This window comes from Phoenix dactylifera, chromosome 14 (genome assembly GCF_009389715.1).
Source record: "Phoenix dactylifera cultivar Barhee BC4 chromosome 14, palm_55x_up_171113_PBpolish2nd_filt_p, whole genome shotgun sequence".
Classification (NCBI taxonomy): domain Eukaryota; kingdom Viridiplantae; phylum Streptophyta; class Magnoliopsida; order Arecales; family Arecaceae; genus Phoenix; species Phoenix dactylifera.
The window spans coordinates 6,641,428-6,667,537 of NC_052405.1; the positions used below are offsets into that span (position 1 = coordinate 6,641,428).

General features: G+C 39.9%; 3 protein-coding genes across 7 annotated transcripts; 1 reads left to right on the forward strand and 2 right to left on the reverse strand.

The window, feature by feature from the left end:
• The first annotated feature begins 2,689 nt into the window (after positions 1 to 2,689).
• LOC103712373 (ethylene-responsive transcription factor LEP-like) lies at positions 2,690 to 3,895 on the forward strand. The gene has a single exon (XM_008798878.4). It carries the CDS (start codon positions 2,816 to 2,818, stop codon positions 3,680 to 3,682), a length of 867 nt encoding a protein of 288 aa, XP_008797100.2. The 5' UTR covers positions 2,690 to 2,815; the 3' UTR covers positions 3,683 to 3,895.
• Positions 3,896 to 6,368: 2,473 nt separating this feature from the next.
• Positions 6,369 to 17,782, reverse strand: LOC103712372 (retinoblastoma-related protein-like). Of its 5 annotated transcripts, none has more exons than XM_026806675.2 (18): positions 17,314 to 17,782; positions 17,105 to 17,206; positions 16,896 to 17,029; positions 16,702 to 16,798; positions 16,574 to 16,620; positions 15,766 to 15,961; positions 15,532 to 15,598; positions 15,241 to 15,420; positions 14,945 to 15,138; positions 13,973 to 14,849; positions 11,688 to 11,808; positions 11,464 to 11,536; positions 11,202 to 11,378; positions 10,999 to 11,118; positions 10,798 to 10,924; positions 10,604 to 10,713; positions 6,855 to 6,979; positions 6,369 to 6,770 (listed from the first exon to the last, which is right to left on the reverse strand). In XM_026806675.2, the coding sequence occupies exons 1-18, from the start codon at positions 17,416 to 17,418 to the stop codon at positions 6,614 to 6,616; spliced, it is 3,009 nt and encodes a 1,002-aa protein (XP_026662476.2). In that variant the 5' UTR covers positions 17,419 to 17,782; the 3' UTR covers positions 6,369 to 6,613. The 5 variants fall into 5 exon arrangements, with proteins under 5 accessions (XP_026662476.2, XP_026662475.2, XP_008797098.2 ...); XM_026806674.2 differs by having other exon boundaries at positions 6,369 to 6,764; positions 11,652 to 11,808; XM_008798876.3 differs by having other exon boundaries at positions 10,604 to 10,710; positions 11,652 to 11,808; positions 17,314 to 17,781.
• Positions 17,783 to 19,608: 1,826 nt separating this feature from the next.
• LOC103712371 (multiple organellar RNA editing factor 8, chloroplastic/mitochondrial-like) lies at positions 19,609 to 24,974 on the reverse strand. Its single transcript, XM_008798874.3, has 4 exons — positions 24,544 to 24,974; positions 23,733 to 23,830; positions 23,581 to 23,646; positions 19,609 to 20,609 (listed from the first exon to the last, which is right to left on the reverse strand). The coding sequence occupies exons 1-4, from the start codon at positions 24,933 to 24,935 to the stop codon at positions 19,819 to 19,821; spliced, it is 1,347 nt and encodes a 448-aa protein (XP_008797096.2). The 5' UTR covers positions 24,936 to 24,974; the 3' UTR covers positions 19,609 to 19,818.
• Positions 24,975 to 26,110: the final 1,136 nt, after the last annotated feature.

Here is a 26,110-nt window from a genome sequence, read left to right on the forward strand (position 1 = left end):
AAAGGCAGTGTAATTAATGTCTTTGATCAATGCATCTGTGATTAGGCAAAGCACCATATTGCTTTTGTCAGAAAGCTTCTAAAAGGCTATATTGATTAAAGGACATGAGCTTATAGTGACAAGATCCCTCAAACCAAAAGATTTGGCTGCTGTTTATTAGAGCTCTTCTACTCTAGTGGATATGTGGCATAGGGGATGAAAGTTTCCAGTGCCTAGTCATTGTTTCACTAAATAACAATACTTGTACAAGTTCCCCCCTCACATGCATCCCAACATTTCTTTTGACTCATTCAGGGTTCCATGGGCCTCACAACCAAGTATAGAACTGATAAAAAAAAAAAAAAACTTACATCCCCACCATTAGATTGAAAAGGAGACATTGGCTTTAAAAAGGTGATGGCTTGTGGGACTGATCATTGATTTGGCTCAAATTGGAAGCACATGGATAGGCAATGATAGTCCTTTCATACCTTGGTTTTAAAAACTTATGCATGCCATTCAGAACATGATCTGCATTCAAGCTCCTGTAAAATATTCTAGTGTACCTAACCTCTTAATTTGAAAACTACCGAGCTCTTGGGACCTCAGCCTTCACCTTACAAGGTTAGTAATATGAGTGTTAGGTCAAAAGGCAAACGATAATCCATTGTTAGATTCCCAGCTGTTTCGTGATTAAGATGGAATTGTATATGACTCAGTAGATGGTGAACACAATTGATAAAGAAATCAGTCCTTTGGATGTGCCTAGTCAGTCTGATCTAAAATTCTGAAGTACATCAAGATTTAGTATGGAGAAGATAATTGTCTGTGATATTGATTAGTTTTTAAGAACCTTCGTCGGCAACTTCTGTAATGGACCACATGAGATCACTCTCTTCAATGGTGAAAAGGACCCACAATTAGTCGCTATGTTAGAATATTTTGTAAATCGATTATCTAGTTTTAAAGTGACTACTTGGATGTTTCATGTTGATACCCATCATGGTTTTGCATATATTTTTTTTTTAAAGTAGCCCCTTTTGCACCATTCAAACTGACTTCCCGAAACCACCAAGGCCATAAAACATCGAACACTATTGAAATCAAACATAGGAAACCACCTCAATTTCTTCCTAAGTTTTATTTTCTTAAAAAAAAATGGTGGAAGGGAAATGCTTCAAGCCTGTAGAAAGCATGACCAACTATAATATGGAAATGTCTGGATGAAGTTAAAGGGAAATACTTATCAAAGAGATAGATAAATCGAAAGGAAATCTTTGATATGTTATAGAACATCCACTGTATATAAAGATGAAGAACTAAAAAAAAAAAACATTTAATTGAAAGCTGCAGAGAAATCTCATGAGAGTAAATAAATTAAGTTAGAGAACAATAAAGGTGATCGTATTTTCTAGCTCATGGACGCAATCAAATCTATGATTAGTTTCTGTTCCAACTTTCGACTTTTTTAGTTTCACTATATCATATATGTGTTAGCTCTTTTTCTTGTACAATTTAATTCTCTATGAGGAAGAAGTACTTTTAAATTCGAATGTACTAGGGTAAGGCATCAAAAGGGAAGAGATTGCACATGCTAATCATTTCTGTGAAGCCCTCTAATCATGTGATCGCATTTGTTTTGTGAGGACCTCTCCTCATCATTAGAAACTTCTTCCATCAGAGAATAATCATCAGAGATTTTTATTTTTTAGAAAAAAGAAACTCCTGGGCTACTCATTAGCTTTTGGCATGCACTTTTTGATTCAGCCATGGATTTGTTATGACAGCGTTAAGGTAGGAGTAATGGGTTGTTGACGGTACATATCGTTGAATTTGTTCAAATGCCATTCATGAATCAACATGCGGACCGTAGAAATATGGGGAAAAGATAGAAACTAGTATCAATTCATGTATGTTGGTGAAATCAGACTATAAATTATGTGTTTAACCACATGAATAATGTTATGGCTGCAAAAAATTGGTTTGTAAGGTTTTTTGCACTCACCTAATGCAAATAATAGATGCATGAAAACCATTTGTTCCCTTCATATTGAAAATCTTCATTTGTAATCAGTTGTTCAAGTCTTCTTTGATCTTGCATGCTTCCGTTTATTGATCACAACTCCTCACTTTGCTCCTAATGATATGCATTCCACTCTTGCGTCTAGGTTAATGACTTTTCCTTGCAAATTATGAGGTCTCAAAATTTTGCTCTGTGAACAAGTTTCCTAGTCAAATTAATGATTCTGACTTCAATTTTCTTAAAATAAATTTTCTTGCAGAAAACTTGGACAATTTCAAATTTTCCAATTGACTGATACCCTTCTTTGTTAGCAGGTGATCATTGCAGCGTACCATGACAATGTTCTTCAGGATTTCTTGGCAAGTGAAGGTAATTGTTGGGTGCTCTCTAATCCATATTTAGGCTAGCTGAAACGTTGAGAGTCTCCCTCATCATGGCATATTAACATTTAGCTCAATCCAACTATCACTCATAGCTGTTACCTTGGAGCCATGGAGAAAACCATTTGGACTTCTTCCACCGGTCCAAATCATTAGGTTGACCAGTGGTGGACTCCACATAGAATCAAACCACAAATCCTCAGGCTAAATTGCCATTATAATTTTCTCAATGGCAATCAGAGTAAAATCTTTAAGGAATATCACTCTCTCTCTCTCTCTCTCTCTCTCTCTCTCTCTCTCTCTCTCTCTCTCTCTCTCTCTCTTTTTCTGCTCCTTATATAAACGCCACCATGCTGCACCACTCCAACCACCCTAAACCCCAACCTCTCTCTCTGTGTGTGTGTGTGTATATTTCTATTTACTACTCAGTGAAATGGACTTCTCCTATTTCTTATCCTCCTCTTCTTCTTCTACTTCACCAATCACCGACGTGCCGCAAGAGAAGAAACCTAAGCGCAAATCACCAAAGCAGCAACAAGAGAACAGCAGCAATGGCAATGGCACAGGTGGCAGCACGAGGTACCTCGGAGTGCGGCGTCGGCCATGGGGGCGATATGCGGCGGAGATACGTGACCCGGCGACCAAAGAGCGCCACTGGCTCGGCACATTCGATACCGCCGAGGAGGCCGCCGTCGCGTACGACCGCGCAGCCCGCACCCTCCGCGGCCCCCGCGCACGCACCAACTTCGCCTATCCTGACCTCCCACCTGGCTCCTCCCTCACTCCCTTCCTCTCCCCTGACCTCCAACAGCACAACCTTCTCCTCCCCTTCTACACGCCGTCAACCACTCATGACTCCCCTCAACCCCCGGCGATCACCTTACCCCACCACCAACCTCTTGCTGGCCATGAAGCCATGGGGGGCGGCGGCGGCTTCGTCCACCAACCGGAGCTCTACTATTCTTCGTCTTCTTCTTCTTCTTCGCTGTTAACTCCTCTTACACACTCTCCAACGCCAATGGCTCCGCTGGAGGCGATGCCCTCGTCGGATGCTCCACCGGAGGCGTGCTCCGCCGCCGGGATGGCGGAGGAGTTGGCGGCGGCGATGTGCTGCGACGTGGGGGAGTTCAACTCATATGGGTCGCCGGTCACGGCGAGTGGTGGTTGTGGAGGGATGTTCTTCGAGGAGGGATACGTGCACAGCCCGCTGTTCGGCCCGATGCCGACGGTGGACGACGCGGCGCCGGGGCTCGCCGACGGGTTCCAGCTGGGGGGCTCCTCCTCCTCTTACTTCTTTTGAGTTTTTGGCATTGACTTTCCTCTTCGCGCGTGCGAGCGCCCGCATGGACGTGGCGTGGGGTTGTGCGGGGTTTGAGCCAGTCCTTGTTCGGCTCATGGGTTTTCAGTGGGCTTCAAGGTTTTTCCTTTTCTCTACCCTTCTGTTCCTAGCCTTTTCGATCTTTATTTCTCTTGCTGTCGTGTGTTTATGTTATGACACAAGGTTTTCCTTCAAGTGATGAAGTGCACATAAAAAAAAAAAAATATCTATATAAATTGTCGGCTTAGAACGCTGGTGGTGTCGAGGGTCGTTGTAGGGTGAGTTGGAGTGCTGCATGGAGGCAAACACCGGGCATTTAAGAGATCCGAGTGGAAGAAGACACGCAAGTGTAGTTCACGTGGGTGGTGGAAGCACTCCACATGACATCTTCTAATTCGGAGGAAACACCTCCATGTGATATTTAGGTGGAGCGCTGCGTTTGATTGCTAACCGGCCAAAAAAGTTCCTTGTTGCATGTTCTAGAGATGCTAATCATTGCTTGGATGTGCATTAGAGCAAAAGCAATCGCATTTTCTAGCTTGTGACACATCAACCTCGTTACTTTTAATGTTTTTAGACCATTTTTATTTTTGTGGTAGCCAGTGTTCGTTCGATCATCCAATGATCTAATACAGCACTAGTAGCACGCCTCGCAATCATATCCTTTTTTTTTTTTTTTTTTTGGAGCTAACTAATCCAAGATCTACGTATTATAATTATCCTGGATCGAATACTTAAAACATACACCATCGAGGACTTAAACCTAAAATCTTTAGTTGCTAAGCAGAAAGGTATAACGTCAGAATAAATCTCATTTCAGGCACAAGAAGACAAATACATCAAACCAAGATCTAGCCTCATGATCTGCAATTCAAAAGGCTGGGTGTTTTAATGCAGCTATTTGTAAACATAGTATTTTCCTATTTGTTTTGGTGTCTGTGTCCTGGGAAGCAGCTAGAATGGGTACTGTTGTGACAACATGCTATCTTGTGTCAGCGCTCGGAATTTTCAATGTGCTTTCCATGGCATTTTTTCAACAGGTCCTGCCCATCAAACCCCTAGTCTCAGCCCAATATGAGCAGGCTTGGTTTAGTAAAACAAGTTACATGTGGAGCAGCCCATTTGATAAATGGATTAGGCCTGGCATCGGCTATGAGGCCTAACACTCCAAAGGAGCCATGTAATCTTTACACAACTGTTGGCCCATGCCGACATGTAGAGATATACGGGCCTATATGTGCATACAGAGTCGTTAGAATGCGTTGGAATATGTACCATGGACTTGGATTTGCAAATAACTCGAAACCAAAAGCATGCAAACATTTTTTGAGAGAAAGGAAGAAGCTAGCTGACCAAATACTTTGAGTGCACCATCCAAGAATAGAATCCAAAATATTTGATTACCAAGGGAGGGAGCGTGACCAATACTATAAAGCCTAATTCATGCATGCCAAGACTATAAATATCAGGATCACATCATTGCTAGAATATATATATATATATATAAATCACGATCGCAACAGGACAAGATGTAATTATGAGAATGAAGGATTACTTTTTTTGGTGCGACTAAATATAAAACAAGCATTTTTTTTCTTAGTTTGCCTAGTGGGCATCATGTATGAGCCAAGTGTCAGGTAATTACCTCACAGGATGGGTTGAAATTTACCTGCACTCAAGATGCCCGCTGCAAGAGAACCAAGCAAAACTACTGACCAATGGAAATGTTGCCTTTCAAGTTACAGTACAATTAAATTGCATGCAACTGGAATCGGAGGCAGCCAACTAGCCTGTTGTTCACACTTTTGGAATGCTTTCGTACGATCTTTGGGTACTGAATGTGACAGCAGCATCATGGGTCGTGTCTTCCACCTGCCGGGAAAGATTAAAATCCTGAGGAATCTGACAGAGAGCTGCAGCCCGTGAGGCATCGCCAGATTCCTGCCCTTCCAGAAAGCTAAGAAAGAGGAACGCGAAGGACACAGGCATCTTCAGATACCCAGTTATTTTCCTTTGGATTTAATACCAATCATCCTCTGCCTTGCCTCCTTTTCTTTAACTCCAGATCAGATATCTTGCCAGCCCCTGCTCACCCCTACCTTGGCAGCCTCCCCTTCCCCATCTCCCTTGCTATATTTGTTTCACAAGTGCTATCTGAGCCCACCACCCTGCTATCCCTAGCTCCGGCTGGCATCGCAGGCCCCGACCAGAATGGAGCCGCCGCCGCCGCCGCCTCGGTAGCAGTTGCCATTTCACCTCGAACAAAACCATCAGAGGTCCCTCTGCTGCCTGCCTCTCATTGCCCCTCACACCCTCGTCGCTAATACTTATTAATTATGTTCCCATAATCAAGTTGCCTCCATGGCTCATTGCTAACTGCTGTTGTGAGATTACCTTCCCTAAATGAATAACATTGGCCGCTCTTCTTCAGACAAACAAATGATATTAATGTATTTCCTAAATAAATAATATTCATGCAGTTGTTTGAACAAACCAACAGTTATACGGGACGATATCACACGTTTCTTTGAGGGTTTACTGTCAGCAAGTTGAGAGAATGAATTGAAACGGATCATAAATGCTTAAAACTCCTTTACAACAACAGAGCATCAATGCATGTAAGAAGGTTCTGTATTACACAAGCAGAAATGCATAAGAAGAACACGTATGTTAAAGAAGCAACGAGGAAATTCTTATTAAGTTGAGTAAGCACGTATATGTCGATCTTATAAAAAAAATAGCAAATCAGAGAGGGCAGCTGAATTATTTATTCTACAGCATGTGCTGCTCGCCTAATGCCCTATTTCATATACGCAAGTACAAATAAAAATTATACTCTCTCTGAAAGAAAATCTATGAAAGGTATGGTGGGTCAGAGCAGGCTACATACAAGGGCGGTAGTCCACGAGCTAGTCAGGAGTCAGGCTGCTCGCGTTTCACCGGAAAGTTTGGGGTGGCTGGAGCAGCTGAAGATGCCAAAGTGCCATTTGGATGGCCAAGAGCGCCACCTACCATAGAATCGCTCACGAGGTCAAAGTTGAGCCTGCTGTTGATCCTCCTGCAACTGCCACTGGCATTCCAATGAACACGAAAAGAGTCAGCAATCAGCATCTTCAAACAGAGTGTAGCGATCCTATGTTTTACTGGTGTTTACCTCACATACGAATTAAGGCGGTCATTAATGGCAGCAAGATCACTGGATGGGCTCCGATAAGCATGAGTGCTCTCACCAATGCATGCATAGTAACTCCTGGAGCTTGGTGAAAGCAGCGCATCCATCTGTTAATTTTCATAGAAGTTCCATTATAAGTAACAAAATCAAAACAAGCCCTGATAAGCATGAATGCTTTCACAGATACAATATATGAGCAAGAATAAGACTTGAATCATTCCCATAGACTTGGAGGTCTATTTACTTGTTCAAGAAAAATATAATTGACAATGTATATAGCACCTATTATTGTGGAAAGTGATGCAATGTTAGTTGTCTTTCCAGCTTATACATTCAGTATCTATCTCAGAGAACTGAGTTGTTGTCTCCAGGCTGTAGGAACATAACAAAGGAAATAACACAGAACAACATGGTACAAAGCAGAAGCACTATAATGATGGCACTCGCTAAGCACATGTTTTAGAGAGAGAAAGAGGGAGAGGGAGGGAGAGTCCATATCCATTGATAGCACCGCCAGATTTCGAAAACTGAAAATACACTAGCACATGCATATATGCAACTAACATTTAATACAGTATTCCATGCCACAACAAAAACATCATGACTTTGGAACAGGAGGCAATTTTTCCATGGATAACCAGCATGAGTAATCCACAAAATATGTTCTGCATTAGCCCAAAGGCAAATTTATCATTAAAATTTTCAGTTTAACCTAGAGATCTACCAGAAATAGCCCAAGCTTAGTTCAACACTCACTAAGAGATGAAGTTTTATAAGAAATATCCATACCAGGATGCGACACAATGAGCCCAGAATTTCCTAAGCAGACGCAGGTGGACCACCCTGTACATATTCTCTCAAACCATGGAATTTAAGTTCACCATGGCCAGTTTTGTACCTGCAGCTGACCTAGGCTGTATAGCACGAAATGAGAATCTGTTTGGGACCATGGTTTTGATAGGTAAATGTAAAACACTCCTAAACTTTACTGAGACATACCAAACATTTTGAAGTTCCTCTTACATCCTTGCCAACTTTAGTACAATCCTCACTGTTGATATAGGTAGTCAAAATATTTCCTTATTCTTTTCTCATTTTTTTTACGGTTTCCTCCAAATTCTTAATATATTTACTTATCTAAAACTCTTGCTCTACATGTAGTTGAAAAAAAATCTTAAAAAGGTTTTACACTTGCATCATTGTTCAATTTCATAAATAAACCGAAGCTCAATTGGTTTGGATGCTTCTAAAAAATAATGAAATTAAAACACAGTACCAAATTATTACTGCTATGTATGAATATAAAATTAGCTCTTTGGTTTTAGTTGGTTTTTCCCCCCGAATTGTTAGTACTTAAATTATCTAAACTCTTGCTCTATATAAGACAGTGAGCCTGGGCACGACAGTAAAGTTGCTCCATTTTGATCTAGATGTCCCAAGTTCAAAACATGGAAACATCTTCTTTGCATACAGGAATAAGGCTGTGCATACTTGACCCTCCCCGTACCCGCACAGGCCGGAACCTTATGCATGAGGCTGCCCTTTGCTCCATGTTGTAAGCAAAATAACATCTTTAAGGTTTCATATTTGCATCATCGTTCAATTTCATAAACGAACCATAGTAATTCATCTAGATGCTTCTAAACCGCAATTAAATTAAAACCACCAAACAATTAATACTATGTATGTATGTGTAAATTAGCTCTTTGGTTTTAGATATTTTGGACATTATTGATCATAATCTATGGCATGGACTCTCAAATTACCTAGCTTTGATTCAAAACACTTCAAAAAGGGCAAGTGCATTGTTATAGTTCAACAGTACCTATACCCAGAATAATCAATCACATTGGCTACAGGACGAGGAAAAACCTACGTGCATACCCATATCAATTAAACTGCATGAGAATAAAGAGCCAGGGCCACATGGAAAAGCATGATCTACAATAAATGACACTGCCAAAAGCATTTAGTTTGTCTAGCTTCTTGATAACTAAACTAAACATTCACAACATCTCAATTACCAAACATTAAAAAAAAATCCCCCTAAAACACAAGATCCATGACCCATGATCTTTTTCTTTTCTGCATAGGTATAAATTAGTGAAAAAGAGGCATACTGATTGGTTCAAAATGTACACAACGAATTTTGTCCGTATTGGCTGCACACTTTTTGGATAGACAGTGACAGTGATGACTATCAGAGTGGTGACTGTATGCATGGGAACCAGTTGTTTCCAATTTAGCTCTCCTTTTGACAATTTATTTCCATTATAGCAAGGGATACTGACTGTTTTATGGTTGAGCTAGGCTGCATCTCATTTTGTTCAATCATCTAGAATGCAAAAAGAAAAAAAATTCATACCAGGACTCATTATAGTATTCCACCGTGCCTAGACACATACATGGAAAGGACTTGGCAGTAAAGTTTCCACCCCGGTATATAATTAATTTGGTTTCGCAATATAGCCAGCCTATGTTCACAGAACTATCACAGCTAAAATGGAAAATATGGATACTCAAGCAACAAAATTGAAAAAAAAGGAAGTATATCAGGGCATAACATAAAGGTCGCAATGGCATACATGTTATCCAAATCCAACTTTATGCTGTGTTTGGTTGCAGGATAATCCTAGAATTGAGATAGGTTATCCCATTATCCCACCTCATACACTTTTGGGGTTTATTCTGGTCAATGCATTTTAACCCATTATACAGGGTTAACTTTATTTCCTTGGAGAGGAGGGAGGGAAGGTCAAAATAAAAGTAAACTGTGAAAGGATGAAAGTTTCTTCTCTCTCCTACTTTTCCCACTTTTCCCACTTGACCTCACAAACTCCAACCAAACAGCATTTTTTACTAATCCCAGGGCAGTTGCAGAATCTTGGTGTGTCATGAGGATTAAGGATGATATCCTGCTTCTTCCTGTTCTCCAACCAAATAGAACCTTTATAATAAAGGGTAACTTATTCATATTGCTCTCATAAATAAATATTTATTTTTATAATGTTCTGATAGATATTGATTTCTAGATATTCCACCACTAACCAAATCTTCACTTAAGCTGGATGTTGACCCAAGATCTGCCATAGGGACATGTACCATATGATACCACATACCGATAAGGTATTTTTACAATATTGAGGCTCGGTTGGGTTCGGTATATAAGCCAAACTGATCTATACCAGTCTAAACCGAGCAAAACCGCCCGGTTTCCAGCGGTACCATGCTAGAAGTGAGAAATAATGTTGGCAGCTTATCTCGATACGCGATGCATACCATACCTTACCGGTAACATTATCAGTATGGTTCTCAGTACTAGTTTTGTGGACCTTAGTTGGACTAGCTTATCTTTATTCACCTATTGATCATATTAAAGCCTTGAAAGGCAGCAAAAAAGAGCATGCATACAATTATCATTGTATGAGAAATAAACATTCTAGATCTAACTGTAATTTTTAAGCCTTGCCTCATATGTTTCTAGGATCGGCTTTACATATTTTCTTTACTCAGCGTACATCTAACCTTCCTCAAACCCCACAATGGCAGAAGCCTTATGCACCGGCCTGCCCCTTTAGCTTCACATATCCTACTTTTTAAGCAAACACAGTTCTTAACTCTTACATCTTGGAATAACACCCTAAGCAATAAGAGGATTTAAACCAAGAAAAAGGCACAAAAACTTGACTATCATAAAAGAAGAAAACCAAGTGAAATCAAAGAAGGCACACCTTTGATTGTCGCAAAGGAGAAACATAAACATTATGAGTAGCAGAAACTTTCTTTGGGGACATATCTGGGAGATTTGGGAAAGAAGACAACTTTGGTGACCCTGGACCTGCTTAATACAGTAGAAAGACATAAGACTTGTGTATCAGAAAACCTTCATGCAGCATGACGTGATTAGAAAAATTAGAATTCATACCATTAGCATTATTTTTATCTTCTGTGACATCTCTAGCAGGGGCTAGTTCCACCAACAAAGGCTTGACTGTTGGAATAAATATTTCATTGTAAAAGGTAATAATATCAACATGCTCCTGCACCATCCTCTGTTCGGAGATAATATCAGTTTCAAGGCTGATAAGAAAAAAGTTAGTTAAAATAGTAAGATCAGATACATTACCCCATTATGGTTTGCTGATGGCCAATTAACAAAGATGCTCTGGAAAACTTGAGGTTTACATTGTGGTTGCTTTCTATAATTGTTGACAATATTCTTGAAGGTCAAACCTAATTGCAAAACCTGCCAGAAACAATGTGAGTGAGAAATCACTGGTTGTAATGATCAGATACAAACAACTGTTACGTGAGCATTGGCATGCATACCTTAGCAACTCCGTAGAAGCTGCATAGGATGAGCTGATCAATATGTCGGTTGAAAAAAAGAGCTGTCCTCTGATAAAGAATTCGTTGGATAAGACAGTACATACACTCTGAAAATTGTTGAGACAGTTGTAGCCTTTCGGACAAACTTCTAATCCTGATAGCAGCTAACTTTAAAATCTACAAAGCACAAAATTGAACTTCAAAATTAAAATGCAAACAAATAAAAAAGAAATATACCCAATGATAGTCCACTAGATTTTACCTTACTATAGAAAACTTTAATCCCTGTCTCAGCACATGTTTCCCCTTCTCCTGTAGGACTAGGCTGTGATGGGCTGCAAATAGGAGTCAAATGTAAAAATCTCACAGTGAAGAAACAAATCTCATTAAGTTCTTAGAATACAGATGTGAAAAGAAAAAGAACATTCCCAAAAAAAAAAAAAAAACAACCTTGCAAATGTGGACTGAAGAGGTGCTAACTTTGACCTGAGGCAGTTAAAAGTCAATAGACGTTCCTTGCCAGGTGATGAAAATGAAGAATGCTCTACCAACACACTCCTGTATTCACCGCATATTCTTTTAGGTGATCGGGCATCACCGTTCTGATCTGTAACAAGGGTAACATATTTAATAAAGAATGCATTAGATATTCAGCAAAGCTAGGGGTATAAAATAAATAAATAAAGGTGTCAAGAGAGAACGTCTACGTCATTGCATGCCCCCTTGGTACCATCCACTAAGTCAACTTGCCTATGAGTAGCAACATCACCATCTTCAATCTTTTGCACATCAAAAATCATCCAATATTCACAGCCTATCATTACTGACTCATATACTTAACAATCATTTTAGATCATTCCTTTGACATTCTCCCTTGGCCACCTCATGTAGATTTTAGTGCATCCAATTGAACTGATAGCTTATAGGCTGGGCCTCAATAAGATTTCAGAACCCAGAAGCATATTAACAGATTTTAGGGGAATATCTCTCTAATGAGTTTCCTTATGTTAAGGTTATTTTAGAAGATACCAAGGTCAGCCAAACCGTTACGAACCGGATGGTTCCGGTCGTACCGAGTCGTCCCAGCGGAAAACCCGGATGGTTCCAGCAACAGAAACGAAACCCATTACTGAAGGGGGAGAAGGAGAAGGAAAGAAAGAAAAAGAGAGAGGGAGCGGGGGAGGGAGAGAGGGAAAGCGAGGGAGGCCGGCGGAGGGTGGCGGAGGCCGGCGCCTGAGTAGGAGGTGGAGGCCGTGGCCAGGTCCCCTGTTTCGTTTGAAACAGAGGTCCAACCGCTAAAAAAAATCATGATTTTTAAGTGAAGTTGGCAAATCGCTTCCTGCCCGACCGCGTCCTCCACCTCCTTCTCAAGCGTCGGCCTCACTCTCTCTCTCTCTCGTTTGCCCTCTTTCCTGCCTCCTCTACTATGTTAGTAGAGGCCCGGAGTGGGCCCGTACCGACCTATACCGCCGAACAACCGGTCCGGTGCTCAATACCAGCACAACAAACCATGAAGGGTACGTTGCACAATTTTCCTTAACCCTTTTTAATTTCTTTAGCAATACTCAAGAGAAATTTGAGAGATCAAATTTAACTTTTTTCACGTTTTTATCTTCTTTACTCTTAGTCCTTGGTAGTCTTTCCTAGCAAGCTGTTTTAATTCTCTATCCTAAAAAGAGAAGTAGCTAAAACTTATAAATATCTAGATCCTAAAGAAAGTTTTATTTGAGCTCTGTTTGTCACATCTTTCTTTCATATCAACCTTCTCTTTTCCTCCTCCTTTTTCCAGCCCTTCTCCCTGTAAATTTATATGCTGGTTTGTTGTTAAATGGTTATCTACCACACTTTAGACCCTGTAAAGCACTTGTCAGCACCTATAAAAGCCACCCTTTTAAATCAAGTTCTATTTCAATCCCCCATAGTCCCTAATGAACCCTAGAAACAATTCCCCAGTCCTCAACCAAAAGCTGTAGATGCACCAAAATCTGTCTGCAGGACGCATTTCTAGAAGGAAGACCTACAACTCTATCATTTAAATTGCATATAGCTATTAGTGTCTAGCTTTTTTCCCTAACAAAATATTGCACTCACTCCAACACTTGCTCCTTATGTCTCAATCTGCGACAAGAAAAAAAGACAGCACCGATAAGGTGCCAGACCTGTTCAATTTTATTATGAGGAGAAACTGCTAATCAAAATTTATATGATAAAGTTCTATTCTGCAGGAACTGAAATTTCATGACTGATACAGCTAACCGAAATTTATATGATAAGGTTTCTTAAATCTAGGTCATGCAGGACTGCAATGACAAAAAAGATTGAAATAGAAATTCTTGACTTAACATAGCAATAGAGCAGGAATGTTTCAAAATAAAATGTAGCATGCTTTAAAAATTTAGCATCAGAAACAATTAGAACACAACTATTGATCCCTTGGCCTTAAGAAACAGCATGCATACATAACATATAACTATTGTTAAGAAAGGTTCACAGCAAGTCAACAAAGCTGCAGCTTAAAACCCACAAATTTTAACAACAAATTTATGTCTTCATAAGATGTGTGAACTCATGCGCCTTGGTAGAGATTTGTATTTCATGTCTGATAAAAGAAGAAAATGATTATTTGTAAAATTTTTATTATAAATATGACACTAGAGAAAGTCATCTGAATAGGTTCTTCCAAAGCCTGTAATGACGTTGGATCCACAATTGACTACTATAGTCTCAAGCAACAGAAACGATGAAGCTTCATCTAAGGATAAAAAAGTAACCTGGCAAAGCATCAAATTTTTGAGAAGACAGGGGTGGCAAGCCTCCATACGGAATATTATGATGCACTGCAATGGCGTCGAGGGATGGCATTGGTTCAGCTAATAGCCCCAAACGATTTATTTCTGCGGCAAGATCTGGCCTTGCTATGATCAAGGAATTATACAATGATGAACCTTTTTCCCATGCCATGCTTTCTAGAAGCCGTTCTTCCAAAGAATTTAAATGCCTTTTCAACTCTCTTGGAAGAGTTTCCTCGTGCCTTACAAAAGTTTCAATCACCTTGCTTAGATCAAATGCTGTTAACCCAGTTACCTCCAAGACAGCAGGAAACATCATAACGACTGTCCTGTGTGTAGCCAAAACTAATTCAGATGAACAAGCAAGCATGCACCGGTGAAATCTTTCATTGGATAACAATGAAGAAAGATTATTGGTTTTCAGTAACTGCGACTCTGCTCTGCAAATCGCCTCCAAAATCCTGTAGTACAACTTCAGGGCCTCCATTTTTCTCTCCTTTGCCCATGTTCTATCAATCACATCGACACTCTGAATACTCCCAGAAACACATCGTTCACCAAAAGAATTACTTGAAAAAACTGCTTCCAATATTACATTGGCCCTACGCGTAATTTCATTGGTTACATCCCTGTGACATGATGAAAGAAACCGTTCAAGCTCTGCTGAGGGTTTTGGTGGAAGTGGAGAAATGACATCTCGAAGCCACTTTGCAGTCGTCATGGCAGTGCTCACTGGTGTAACAGGAGCCAGTTTAGAGCTACTGATATAATTAACACTTAAAGGAGATGTAGGAGAATGAGGAGGAGTTGACAAGCTTGTCATTGTCCTTGCTGGAGAAGCAAATGCATCAAATTTCCACTGCATAAATGTAATGAACCATAAATAGTTTGCTAGAAAAAAAAAATCAGTTGTGAAGCCATACTTGCATGTTTACGGCATTATGGCAAACATACCCTCATGCTGCATGAGCCCATGGCTCCTCCAGATAAGTTCTCAGTACCAAGTAAACTTCCCTTATCATTAACAAACATGCGTTCATCTAACTCACATTTATTATTAACTGCGTCATCATAATATTGCTCTAACATAAGCAAACTCGATTGCAATGACTTTCCCTCTAGTAGATCCTCAAAATATGTCAAGCCATCTGTTACAGTAAGGATGCCAAACAACTTGTTATAAAGCAATAAAGAAAAAGTTCACAAACCCAAATGCAATAATAATGACAACCATAAACAAGACTTTAGACCTGTGTTGATGTGATCTAAATTTTCTGTTTTGCATTCTGAAGCAGGACATGGTTGCTTCTTCAAAATATCTGTGATTAACTCGTTAGTTTTTTCCACCATTCTCCTCAACTCATCTTCAGAAGTATGATATTTGTCACACAAGGAAGCAAGGAGGTTCACACCCTTGTCAGATCTCTTAACTGGAGCAAAGAGACAAACAACATATACCGGATCTAACATTTTAGTACCTTTTATGAAGCTAGAATTCGTAAGAAAAAAAAACAACTTTTATGGGCTCAAAATATCATTACCAAAGCAAACAGAATCTTGGATAGTAAAATTTCTGAAGTGTTTAGGCATGTGAAGAACGAGTATGGCCTGTCACATAATCAGCAGATGCTTCATAGTCTCTCAAATGTAAACTTCATCAGTGCTTACTGATCGTGATAATATGATAGTGCACAAAAGCATGCTTCATTGGGAATAAACAAGAAAACGGAGCAAGAAAACCCAGAATAATTGAAGGATGAAGGGGAAAAACTAACCAGTATCGACACTAATCCATTTGTACACGTCACCAGATTAAAATGGCTAACTGAATGAATACGCAGTGCTAAGAACAGCAACCATCCAAAACGATAACAGTCTGAGACATACTGTGCACTTCTAGAATCTTCAGTTTGTTGAGCATTGCTCACGTCCTTCAGCAAGAAGAACTCTTTATATGCCTTATTGTAGAACCTGGTATACCATGTCATGGTCATAAGCTAAAGCTAGCAAGCCTTACATGGGACATATGATTGAATTAAGAAGAAAAACCACAAGCAACTGTGCTTACTGACTACACAAACAATATATACACAAGGGCAGTCATAATTGGCAAGTACAAATATAAAAGATGGTGCATTAAATATGAAAAGCATGACCAATATAGTATTGTGATCGAATTGCTTCTTAAATAAGTATATTGGGCAGATAAATGCACTCCAAATTCAAAGACCCAGAGCAGCATTTTTATGCAAATGTTGGTGTTAGATGCAGGAAAAATAAAATTCAGAAATCCAGGAGTCGATATTTCTAGCAAGTTTGTGAGTAATTGGCAAGTATGACAAGATCATCAGACTGTCCCATGCTCATCCTACAGAATTACCTTCGGAACAATATTCCTAGCGCACTGACACTTTATCCACCTTTTAAAAAAAATTAAATAAGCAGGTAATGTGGACAGCCTAACCCAGATTCACTTTACCCACTTATTGTCTTATTCCATATCATAATCTAACAGTTAATGTGGTGAACGATCAAACCAGAAGCAGCGAGAGATGGATAATCTTGTTGAGGGCACAACTTTACCTGCTCAGATCCATCAACTGCGCAACATTTTCCTGTAACTCCTTCAACTGCTCACCGAATGTCAAAAGCACAAATTAGTTTGACATAATAAAACTTTAAATTAAACTCCGTTCCCACAAATTTCTTACCTCGAGCCTCTTCTCCCAGTCAGAACCGTAGAGTCCACTAAGAATACGGCTAGCCTTCAGAGATAACTGTGGCACCTCTTTGAAGAAAGCCACAACACTACATTTCAAGAAATGCATACAATAAATCAAAAGCGATCAAATAGACCCCATGCGATATTCAACAGGAGAAGAAGGAAACGAACAGGACAGCTCACTTAAGCTTAGCGGCTCTCAAGATTTTGCATAGTGTAATCCTGCCTCCCTCTTTCTCCTCCTTCACCTCTCCCTTGCCCAGTCTGGTCACGCAGTAAAGAACAAATGCCGACCAGTACCTCTCCATCTCCTCCGGCTAAAAAGATTTCATCTTTAGACCATTAATAAAAAGAATCAATGAAAGAGAAAAATAAAGTGATTAGAAAATCACCGATCTGTTTCCAATCGCTGGCATGTTCGTCGAGAGAAACTTCTTGCTTTCTTTAAACGCGGCCATCCCTTGCCTCTCCATGCTCTGGCCAAGAGCCAATTCCTTCAACCCAAGCCAGATGGCCATTTCAGAACACAAACACGAAGAAAAGAAGAAAAGAAAAACTGAAAAGAAAAGAAACAGATCAAAAAAAATAACAAGCACAAAACCTTGCAAAGATCAGCGAATCGAGCTTCTATCTGTCCGCCGCCATCATCCGTACTCGAAGAAGCCGGAGGGTTCGAGGCCTCCACATCCATGGAACCAGGACCCATCGATTCAAGCTGCAGCCTTTCCGAACCCTAATCGATCTACCATCTGAAAAACATGAAAGATTTCGAAGAACGGAGCTGGGGAGATGGATCCAAGAAGATGCTGCCAGCAAAGGAACCTCAACGGATCTCCGACGAGATCTCTACGGTCCCCCTCTCGATCCTCCCGATCCGCGGCCGGGAAACAGTCGCAGAGCGCCGTAGAAGGCCGATCCGGCGGTGAATTCGGTGGCGAGGTTGGCGAATCGGATCCCCACGGACCTAGGGTTTTGGAGAGATCACGAGGACAAATTCCAAAACCCCCTTCCTCTTCTCCCTCTCCTCTCTCCCCTCCTCTTTTCTCTTTTTCTTTTATTTTCTGCTTTACCTCCAGGTGTTTTATATCGAGAGAAATTTCCCCGACGCTTTAGCGCGGGAAAGAGAGATACACGGGCGTTCCTACTGTTCCAGCCAATCCAGGATAGACACGTTGACATTCCTTTAGACTCCTTTACCGCCAAATTGTAACTCCTGGAACGTAAAAAGATGAGAATAAAAATAACGCGGGCCCACAGGATAGATGCTTTAGAGATTGCCGCCACGTCTCGTTTCTCGGCGGCTCGAGGCTCCGATCGGCTCGGCTCACATGGGCCGTACGGGAAACGGGAATTCTGTCATTGAGATCTGCAGATCCTCGCCGTCCGATTGGAAATTTACGGATAAGAACGGATCTTGGACGTAGCTGCCAGCCATGCGCGAATTATGGAACGGTGCGCACGACTCGGACTCGCATGTGGATAGCTTTCCGTAATACTGCGGTCAGCCACAAAAATAAAAGATGCTAATTATGATGATAGTAACCAAAAATAATAATAATGATGATAATAATGCGATGTTGTTATTTGTTAACCTTACGTTTTCCGAACGGCAAAACGAAAACTGAAGCGCCAACCGTTGCCTCACATAAATATTTATATGCCCCATTTTAGTTTTCCAGAGCACAGCTCAAGCCAGCCTTTTTTGCTTTGCGCTGCATTCACTGAGCGGTCACTAATCCTGCAAAAGCACTTATTAGGTTACTATTTGCCGCAGGGCTTCATCCCCAAGAAAAACTGGCTTGGATGTTTTTTTTCTATTTTTTTAATTTTATATAAATATTTAAGACTTTTTTTTAGTAGAACTAAATATAATGAATCCCATATCCTTTTCTCATTTAATATCTAATATCCTCATAAGCCTAAAGCTCCAAATTCATTTAAATTTAATTACAGGCACCTCGAACAGCTTATGGTAAACCTCAACAAGCCGTATTGTAGTGTTTTCAATTTATGAGTTATAGGCCAAATTCACTCCGATTCTGTTTTTTACAATTCAAAATTTCATCTAAAAAATAATTTTAAAATATTTTTTATGAGTATCTAAAATTTTTTTCAGTGGATGATCGATGCCAAACTAAAAATCTCACACTATTCCTCCAAAAAGTAGAAAGCATTTGTTAGGTTACTGCTATCCCAGATCACGTCCTACAGGAAAAGGTCCAAGTTAAGAATACCCGGTGATCGTCATGTAAGGGTGGCCATTAAAACACAGCCGCCCCATCAGAGCATAATTTTGTAACCTCTCGAGGGAGCTCCCACAGAAGAACTCCTTGTTCCAATCAGGTGAGTCTGGCGCATATGCTACTACTGAACATCGCAAGGAGCACCTAGAATTATCATTCTTATTCGCGTTATCCATGGAAGGATTGGATTGGGGTGAAAACTATAGACCCGCTTGGGTCATCAGAATTCCATATCATGCATGGAACTGAACGCTCCCATTTCTTAAAAAGACAGACAGGTAGGCAAAAACAAAAATAAAATTCCATAGCAGGGAGCTGAATTTGAGCGAAGCTCGGCCCCAACCTATGAGCATAATAATTTTATTAATCCTGTCAAGGCCGATATCAAAATTATGGAAAGAAAATCATAATAATCACCGAATAATTCAAATGGAGATTTGAATTCAAATGGACTGCCACGATGCACCACCAGTGAATTGTAAATACTCTCTATAGCCCGTCAATGAGTTAAGGATACCTGACACATTTCAATTTCATGGACCCTCTGATCCATTCAAACTTCTCAAATCAAAGCGCATACAGTCGGATACCATATATCAAGTTATTTGGCCAGAATTTAGCATCACAGGACATTTTGCTCAAAACAGTAACAATAACACTAGAAAAACTTCAGATCAAAATCCAAAACCTTTTAACACCTCAGAGATTCATGTTCTTACAAGCATAAAGAGAATCCGGAGGACATATTACCTATGCAGATAAGGTTCCAGTCTTTTAAACATTAATAACACCTGCACTATGGCTCCAACAGAGTTGCATTACCTTATACTCAATTCTGCACAAGCATCTCTAGCAAATAGTTCCTATTGATGATCTCTTCCTGGCAAGTCTCTCCCTTGATAAGCAGGAGCGTCTCCTTGATAAGTACGTCCACCCTGCTGATAGTTAGGGCTGCCTCCTTGATAAGGAGGTCCATCCTGCTGGTAACCAGGGCCACCCCCTTGATAAGGTGGACTACCTCCCTGATAGCCAGGGCCACCTCCCTGATAACCAGGGTTGCCTCCTTGATAACCTGGGCCACCTCCCTGGTAACCAGGGGCTCCTGGCATCCCACCCCCAGGGCTGCCCCCTTGATACCCATGGACGCCTCCTTGATAACCAGGGCCACTAGGCATGCCACCGCCAGGACTGCCTCCTTGATACCCCTGGCTTCCTTGATAACCAGGTCCACTGTTTGGCGCATAGCTGCTCTGAGGGTTAGGAGGCATTTGGCTCTGGTAGTTGTGGGGCATACCACCCACATTAGGAGGCATGGCATTGTAGTCACGGTTAGGTGGTGGAGGCATCTGTCTAGGAGGCATGGCATTCTGTGCATTAGGCATTGGAGGCATGTCTCGGGGTGGCATCCCACTTTGTGGTGGAAAAGGGTTCTGACCGCCCTGGCTTTGGAAGCTCTGATTTGGCATCGGAGGTGCTTCTCTGTTTTGGAAGTTCTGCATATTCTCCCTTCTCCTTTCAAAGTTCCTTGATCTATCAAAATTACGAGGTCTGTCATTGCGCCTGGATCTCTCATTTGCACGGGCATTATTCCGGACCCATTCTTCATGGTACTTTGGGTCATAAGGAACAGCTTTACCATCTATGAATGGTTCCCCTGCCAAATTAAAGGTGAAAGAATCCACACATTAGACTCGAGAAAAGCTCCTAAATAAACTTTTCTCTTATGTTGCTAATATGCAGTACAGAAAGATGAAAAAAAAAATATATATGAATCAAACAAAATAGCAAGCAGGCCAAGTTACCTTGACTTGGTTGGTAATACATTTGAATGCTATGCATCTAGTAACAATTTTAGGAAAATTTACGAAGCTTACTTTCACTGGAAACCAAGAAAATAATAGATAGCTAGTTTCAACCAATTGGGATTCGAGACCTCTTTCTTCTCTTGGATGCTTTGTCCATGTAATATAATGAATTTAGACATTTTATTCAAATATTAACTGTCAACCTTCATCTTTACTCCCTGAAACACATTTATGTTTTCTAATTTATCTTACGCGCTAACCACAAATAACACATGATCCTGCAACTGCTGATATTTGAGTAAAATCCCATCATTTTTTATTAAGTTCTTTCCTTGCAGTAAGGAGAAAAACACAATGCAACAAACGATTGGTAAAATTGGAGAGAATTATTAAGGATCCAAATGAGAATTTTCCAATGAGTCATCTGCCATCTCTAAATCCAATCTCTTTCCTAAAGAAAGGAACAGTAATTAAGATTTTAAGGAGTGGAGATCCCAAAACTATGTCAAGCAAACTAGAAACTTGAGATCTTCATATCAGTTGGTGGGTAAAGCATGTTATGCTGATCATCTGTTTCTCTATGCCACAGGATCAATATATGGACATTTTTCATGATTCCGGAAGTAGATTTGTCCTCTTCACCTTATTTTTCAATGGAAACAAATCTTTTTCACTTTAAAGCATGTTTTCCTCCTTACTAGATGGAAACTATTCTGGCCCCTAGTCAATGAATCTCCAAGTGGACAAAGACCAAGAGTGATAAGAAAAAAAATAAATGAGCACTTGGAATCCAGGATGAAAACCAATACATGGAGGACACGAACTAATTAAAGAATTACACATTATTCTCTATTGGATGACTTCACCACCCTAATTGTGCAGGTTATGCTTGCTAAACCTTAGAAAACAGCTAATTTAATCATTCAGGTCACACCAAGCGAAACTTTTTTTTACGCTAATATCATTCTTTTATATGATCACACTACAGCTTTTCTATCATGGGAAATGAGCTAGTTCCGAAGACGGTTGCGGAATTGTGTTCATACTTCTAGAGTTCAATATCACAAAAAAAAAAAATCATTGTTTACTTTTTATTTAATGTAGGTTTGTCCCTGCAATATGCTCCATATCACATCTTCAAGGATCGCATTATAGAATTTCCTCTTTAAAAAAATAATGTCAAAATATCTCCAATATCTATGAGGTGATCAATAAAAGATTCTCAACATCATCATGCAAACTTTCTTCCAAGCTAGATCAGTATACACATGTTACCTTAGTTTGTCATCATGTATCTCATGTATAATTTCAAGAAAACTAGCAGCAAGATAAAGACAGGGAAGGTGGTCGAGGTAATGAGGCAATATAGTATTCCATCTCTCTTCTTATTTATGTGTTGGCATAAATGGTGGCAAGCTCTGTTTGAGATGTGCTTGCATTCTCCATCATCACTCTAATAGACATTGTAGGCACAAAGGTATACTTGTCAATTGTATAAAGATAATTCAGCGCCAACATATGGGTGCAAGGTTATAGAACGAAAATGAAAATAATTCAGAGATAGAGGAACTGTGTGCGTGTGTGTGTGTTGGGGGAGGGAGGATTGGGTAATTAAAACAACACTCATGGAGAAAAATAATTCAGACTGTCATTCAGCCCATTTGATGGAAATAGCCCCACCTTACAGACATAGTTAACAGTAGCAAAACCCTAAGAATTAACAGAGAACTCATACAAAAATAAAAGTGATGTCACGATCCAACTTTGCATTCACAAATTTGAAATGCCTTAAAATATATAAGTTTATGATAATGACTTTGAATTTTGAGGTTTTCTAGACCAAACATAAAACAATAACTAAAATATGGCAAAATCAAAGCTTTGATGGGGGGAGTGCACCTAAAATTCTAAACATGATTGTGATAGCATATTAAGTATATGAGGAGACTAATTTTATACACAGAGCAACAAATCAAAATACAAATATCATTATATCAAAATCAAGAAATACATTTGAAGCAACATCACGTACGTGAATTCACCACGGAAGCATACACTGTCATGAAAGAAAACTAAGGAACACTACTATCTTCTATTTAAGTGGCACTTCTACAGTTGTTAAATAGCGCAGATGATTAACATGTAGGAAACCCTGAGATTTAGTATACATATCTTAAACCCTCATTTTGCATTCTAGCAAGAAGATATAGGGAAATGGCCGATAAAGATCTTTGCAAATCCATGGTAATTTCTACAATATCCATCTCTTTGTTTGGCTTACCCAGCAATGGTTATTTAGATTGTTGTTTGTGCAACGATAAATTGATACTATAAAAACTTTTTCCTTTAATTCTCCAACTACTTACCATTCTTTTCCTTTATATGTTCAACATTAGACATGACATCCATACATATGCTTGCACTGTAAGGCATTTTGTTCAGCATAATTCATCAAACTAAAGGCCAGCCAAAGCAATCATCCTAGCTGCCCATTCACAGGAGCCAAAAACCAAGACAAGAATGAGGCAAGTGCCATATTTCCATGTACATCAGCTGATCATTTGGACCTTATACTACCAACATACAAATAACCAGTCTGTATTTAGTATCTATTTAGATAAGACCACTAATTTAAGTTGAATATTGTTTGGGAAAGATATATAGACACGAATTGCAGACATTTTCTCATTAAATTATGGCATTGTTCACATAATATTTATCTTTAATGAGCAAAAGATGCATCCGTGTCCAATTGACCACCATAACCAGTGTCAAAAAGCATATTCCGTAACAAAATAAATTGATTTTTCATATGCTTACCTCCATAATCTTTGTTCTTAACATCCAAGTAAGAATCGGGAAGAACCCAGCGCACCTTTGGAAGAGCTGTATTACATTTCAAAGCATCAACAGTAAGATTTTCAATACTTCAAACAAAAGCAGGGATAAGCAACTGGATGCAGCAGACATACGCTTGATCTTGTATGATGTCTCTTCAGAAACCTTGCATCCAAAAGCAAAATAGTGCTTTGTAGACACTGAATATATCGATTGCTTTGCTTCTTCCTCACTGCAGTATGACATAAATTAACAGACCAAGCAGAAGTCTAGAAGAGACAATGACAAATAAGAGAAGACATGGAAGTTCACTATAGTAAATTATTTCCGTGGTAATAGATTCATAAAACTCGCCTACTCAAACCCAACTAGAGCAGATGCATGGCGAAAGATGTGGGAAAAGAAAAGCTAACAAGGACCTTTACAACACGTAAAGAATTAAAAAAGAAAAGAGTATCAGGTGATAGCAAAACAACTAATTGCAGAAATCAATAACCTTGGCAAATAACAGAGGAATTATTATCACAGACATCAGTGTCATATGGAATGGAGGTAGGAAGCCAACTAATGTTCTTTTCTCCAGCTCCACAAATATATTCTAATGTTATTTAATAAATGTTTGCACAAAAAAAAACACATATATATAAGGGTGTAAGAAAGAATATAAAGCTTGAAGAAATCCGCCACGGAAAATAAAAGCAATCAATCTTATTCTCGGAAACAAAATTACAAGCACCAAACCAGGGCTAGAAGCATGAAAACCATATCTTTCACTAGACAGCGCCAATCGACCATATCCTAAGCACAAAATTCCACAAAAGGGGATAGATAAAGAAGCATTTACAAGCATTTCTTCCATTTTCCACGCCAATCGAAGAAAAAATAGAAGGAGCGAAATTAAGCATACAGAGGAGCGGGAGGGAGAGGGAGGCGGAGAACTCTAACCTTCCGAGGACCTGAGCGAGGGTCTTGATGTAGCTGTCGATGATCTCGTCCCGGGTGAGACTGGGGTCGGGGGGCTCCATGACGATGAGCCAGTGCTCGAAGTCGCACCCGTCGAGAAGGATGGTCTCCTTGGGCGGCCGGTTGCTCCAGTTCGGCGAAGGATCATTCAGCGACGACGTCGTAGGCCGGGTCGAGAAGCACCGGACCACACCGCCGCGGCCGCCGTCGACGGGGAGGCGGAAGTAGTCGGCAAGTGGCAGGAGAGGGCGGAGGCGGAGGAGAGGGGAAGAGGGACGGGCAAAGAAGAGAGCTCGGGAGGCGAAGAATCCGGAGGAGAGGAGAGGGGAGAGGGACACCGAGGGGAACTTCGAGATTAGGGCTCGGCCCGCCATTGGAAAAACCCTAACCCTAAGGAGAACCAGGGGTTAAAAGAGAGGAGACGAAGGAGAGAAACCTTAGATATAACGGCTGTGGAGGGGTTTAAGAAGGTTTTATCTTATGTTTTACCGGAAATGTCTCTACCACTTTGCACCCCAAAACGCACTCCAGTAACAGCTGGGATGGATGACATCATTTCTTCATGGTTCTGTGACTTTAGTTTCCTTTGGAGTATTCATTTAGGTGTCAAAAGCATTGCATTGATATTTCGTGTGTGAGTCGGCTACAAATTCGTATTTTGTATTGAAGTTGTGTGAGTCGGCTACAAATTTCGTATATTTGTATTGAAGCTGGGTAATCATTTGCCGGCTTTCTGACATTATTTTAAGCCTCCCTCAACTCCTTGCGTATCCCATATAGCTCCATGTTTTATGTTGTAATAGGATCAAATTATGATGTTATACATATCATTGTACTCCATTTGGCTCTCATCTTAATCTAGCATCCACCAATTTGCATGTACACTCATCATATTGAATAAATGCTAGTAAATAACAAATTAGGCAAAGCATGTGTATTCTAGGGTCCGGAGCAAGCTTTCGCAAGTCATCTCCATGCCACCACTTCCAAAGCTCAGGTGGTCGATATTGATACCTAATTATGAAATCAATATTAGATGTATTTATCAATATTATTATACTTGCCCAATTGAAAGAACATTACTATAATCTACAGTAAATATAAAACTCTAATCCATTAGACATCGGACTCCATGTTAGAAAAAAAAGTATATTCCAATCGATCAAAATAAAGAAGTTTTTTTTATTTTGTTTTTAACTTTAATCATTATATAATATTAAATCATATCGTGCATTGCAAGAATCTAATCTAACTTATGTAACAACTAATTTGGTTTAGTATGACCCCATTATGAATCAAGATACTCGTAACTGTAATATGCCATTTTGTTTATTATATATATGTCGAGCATTAATTTTGCCGGCATATATTTTAGTTACATACTAGGCATCTAATAATTTTCTTGGCAATATCTATGCTCGGAAACAAACATAATGATAGAATAACTAACATTTACCCCATGCTTTATGTGGGTGTTGGACTCGTGGATTAGCTTTGTGGATGTTGTCCAAGAGAGCTTTGGAACTAAGCAGTATGAATAATCAAGATC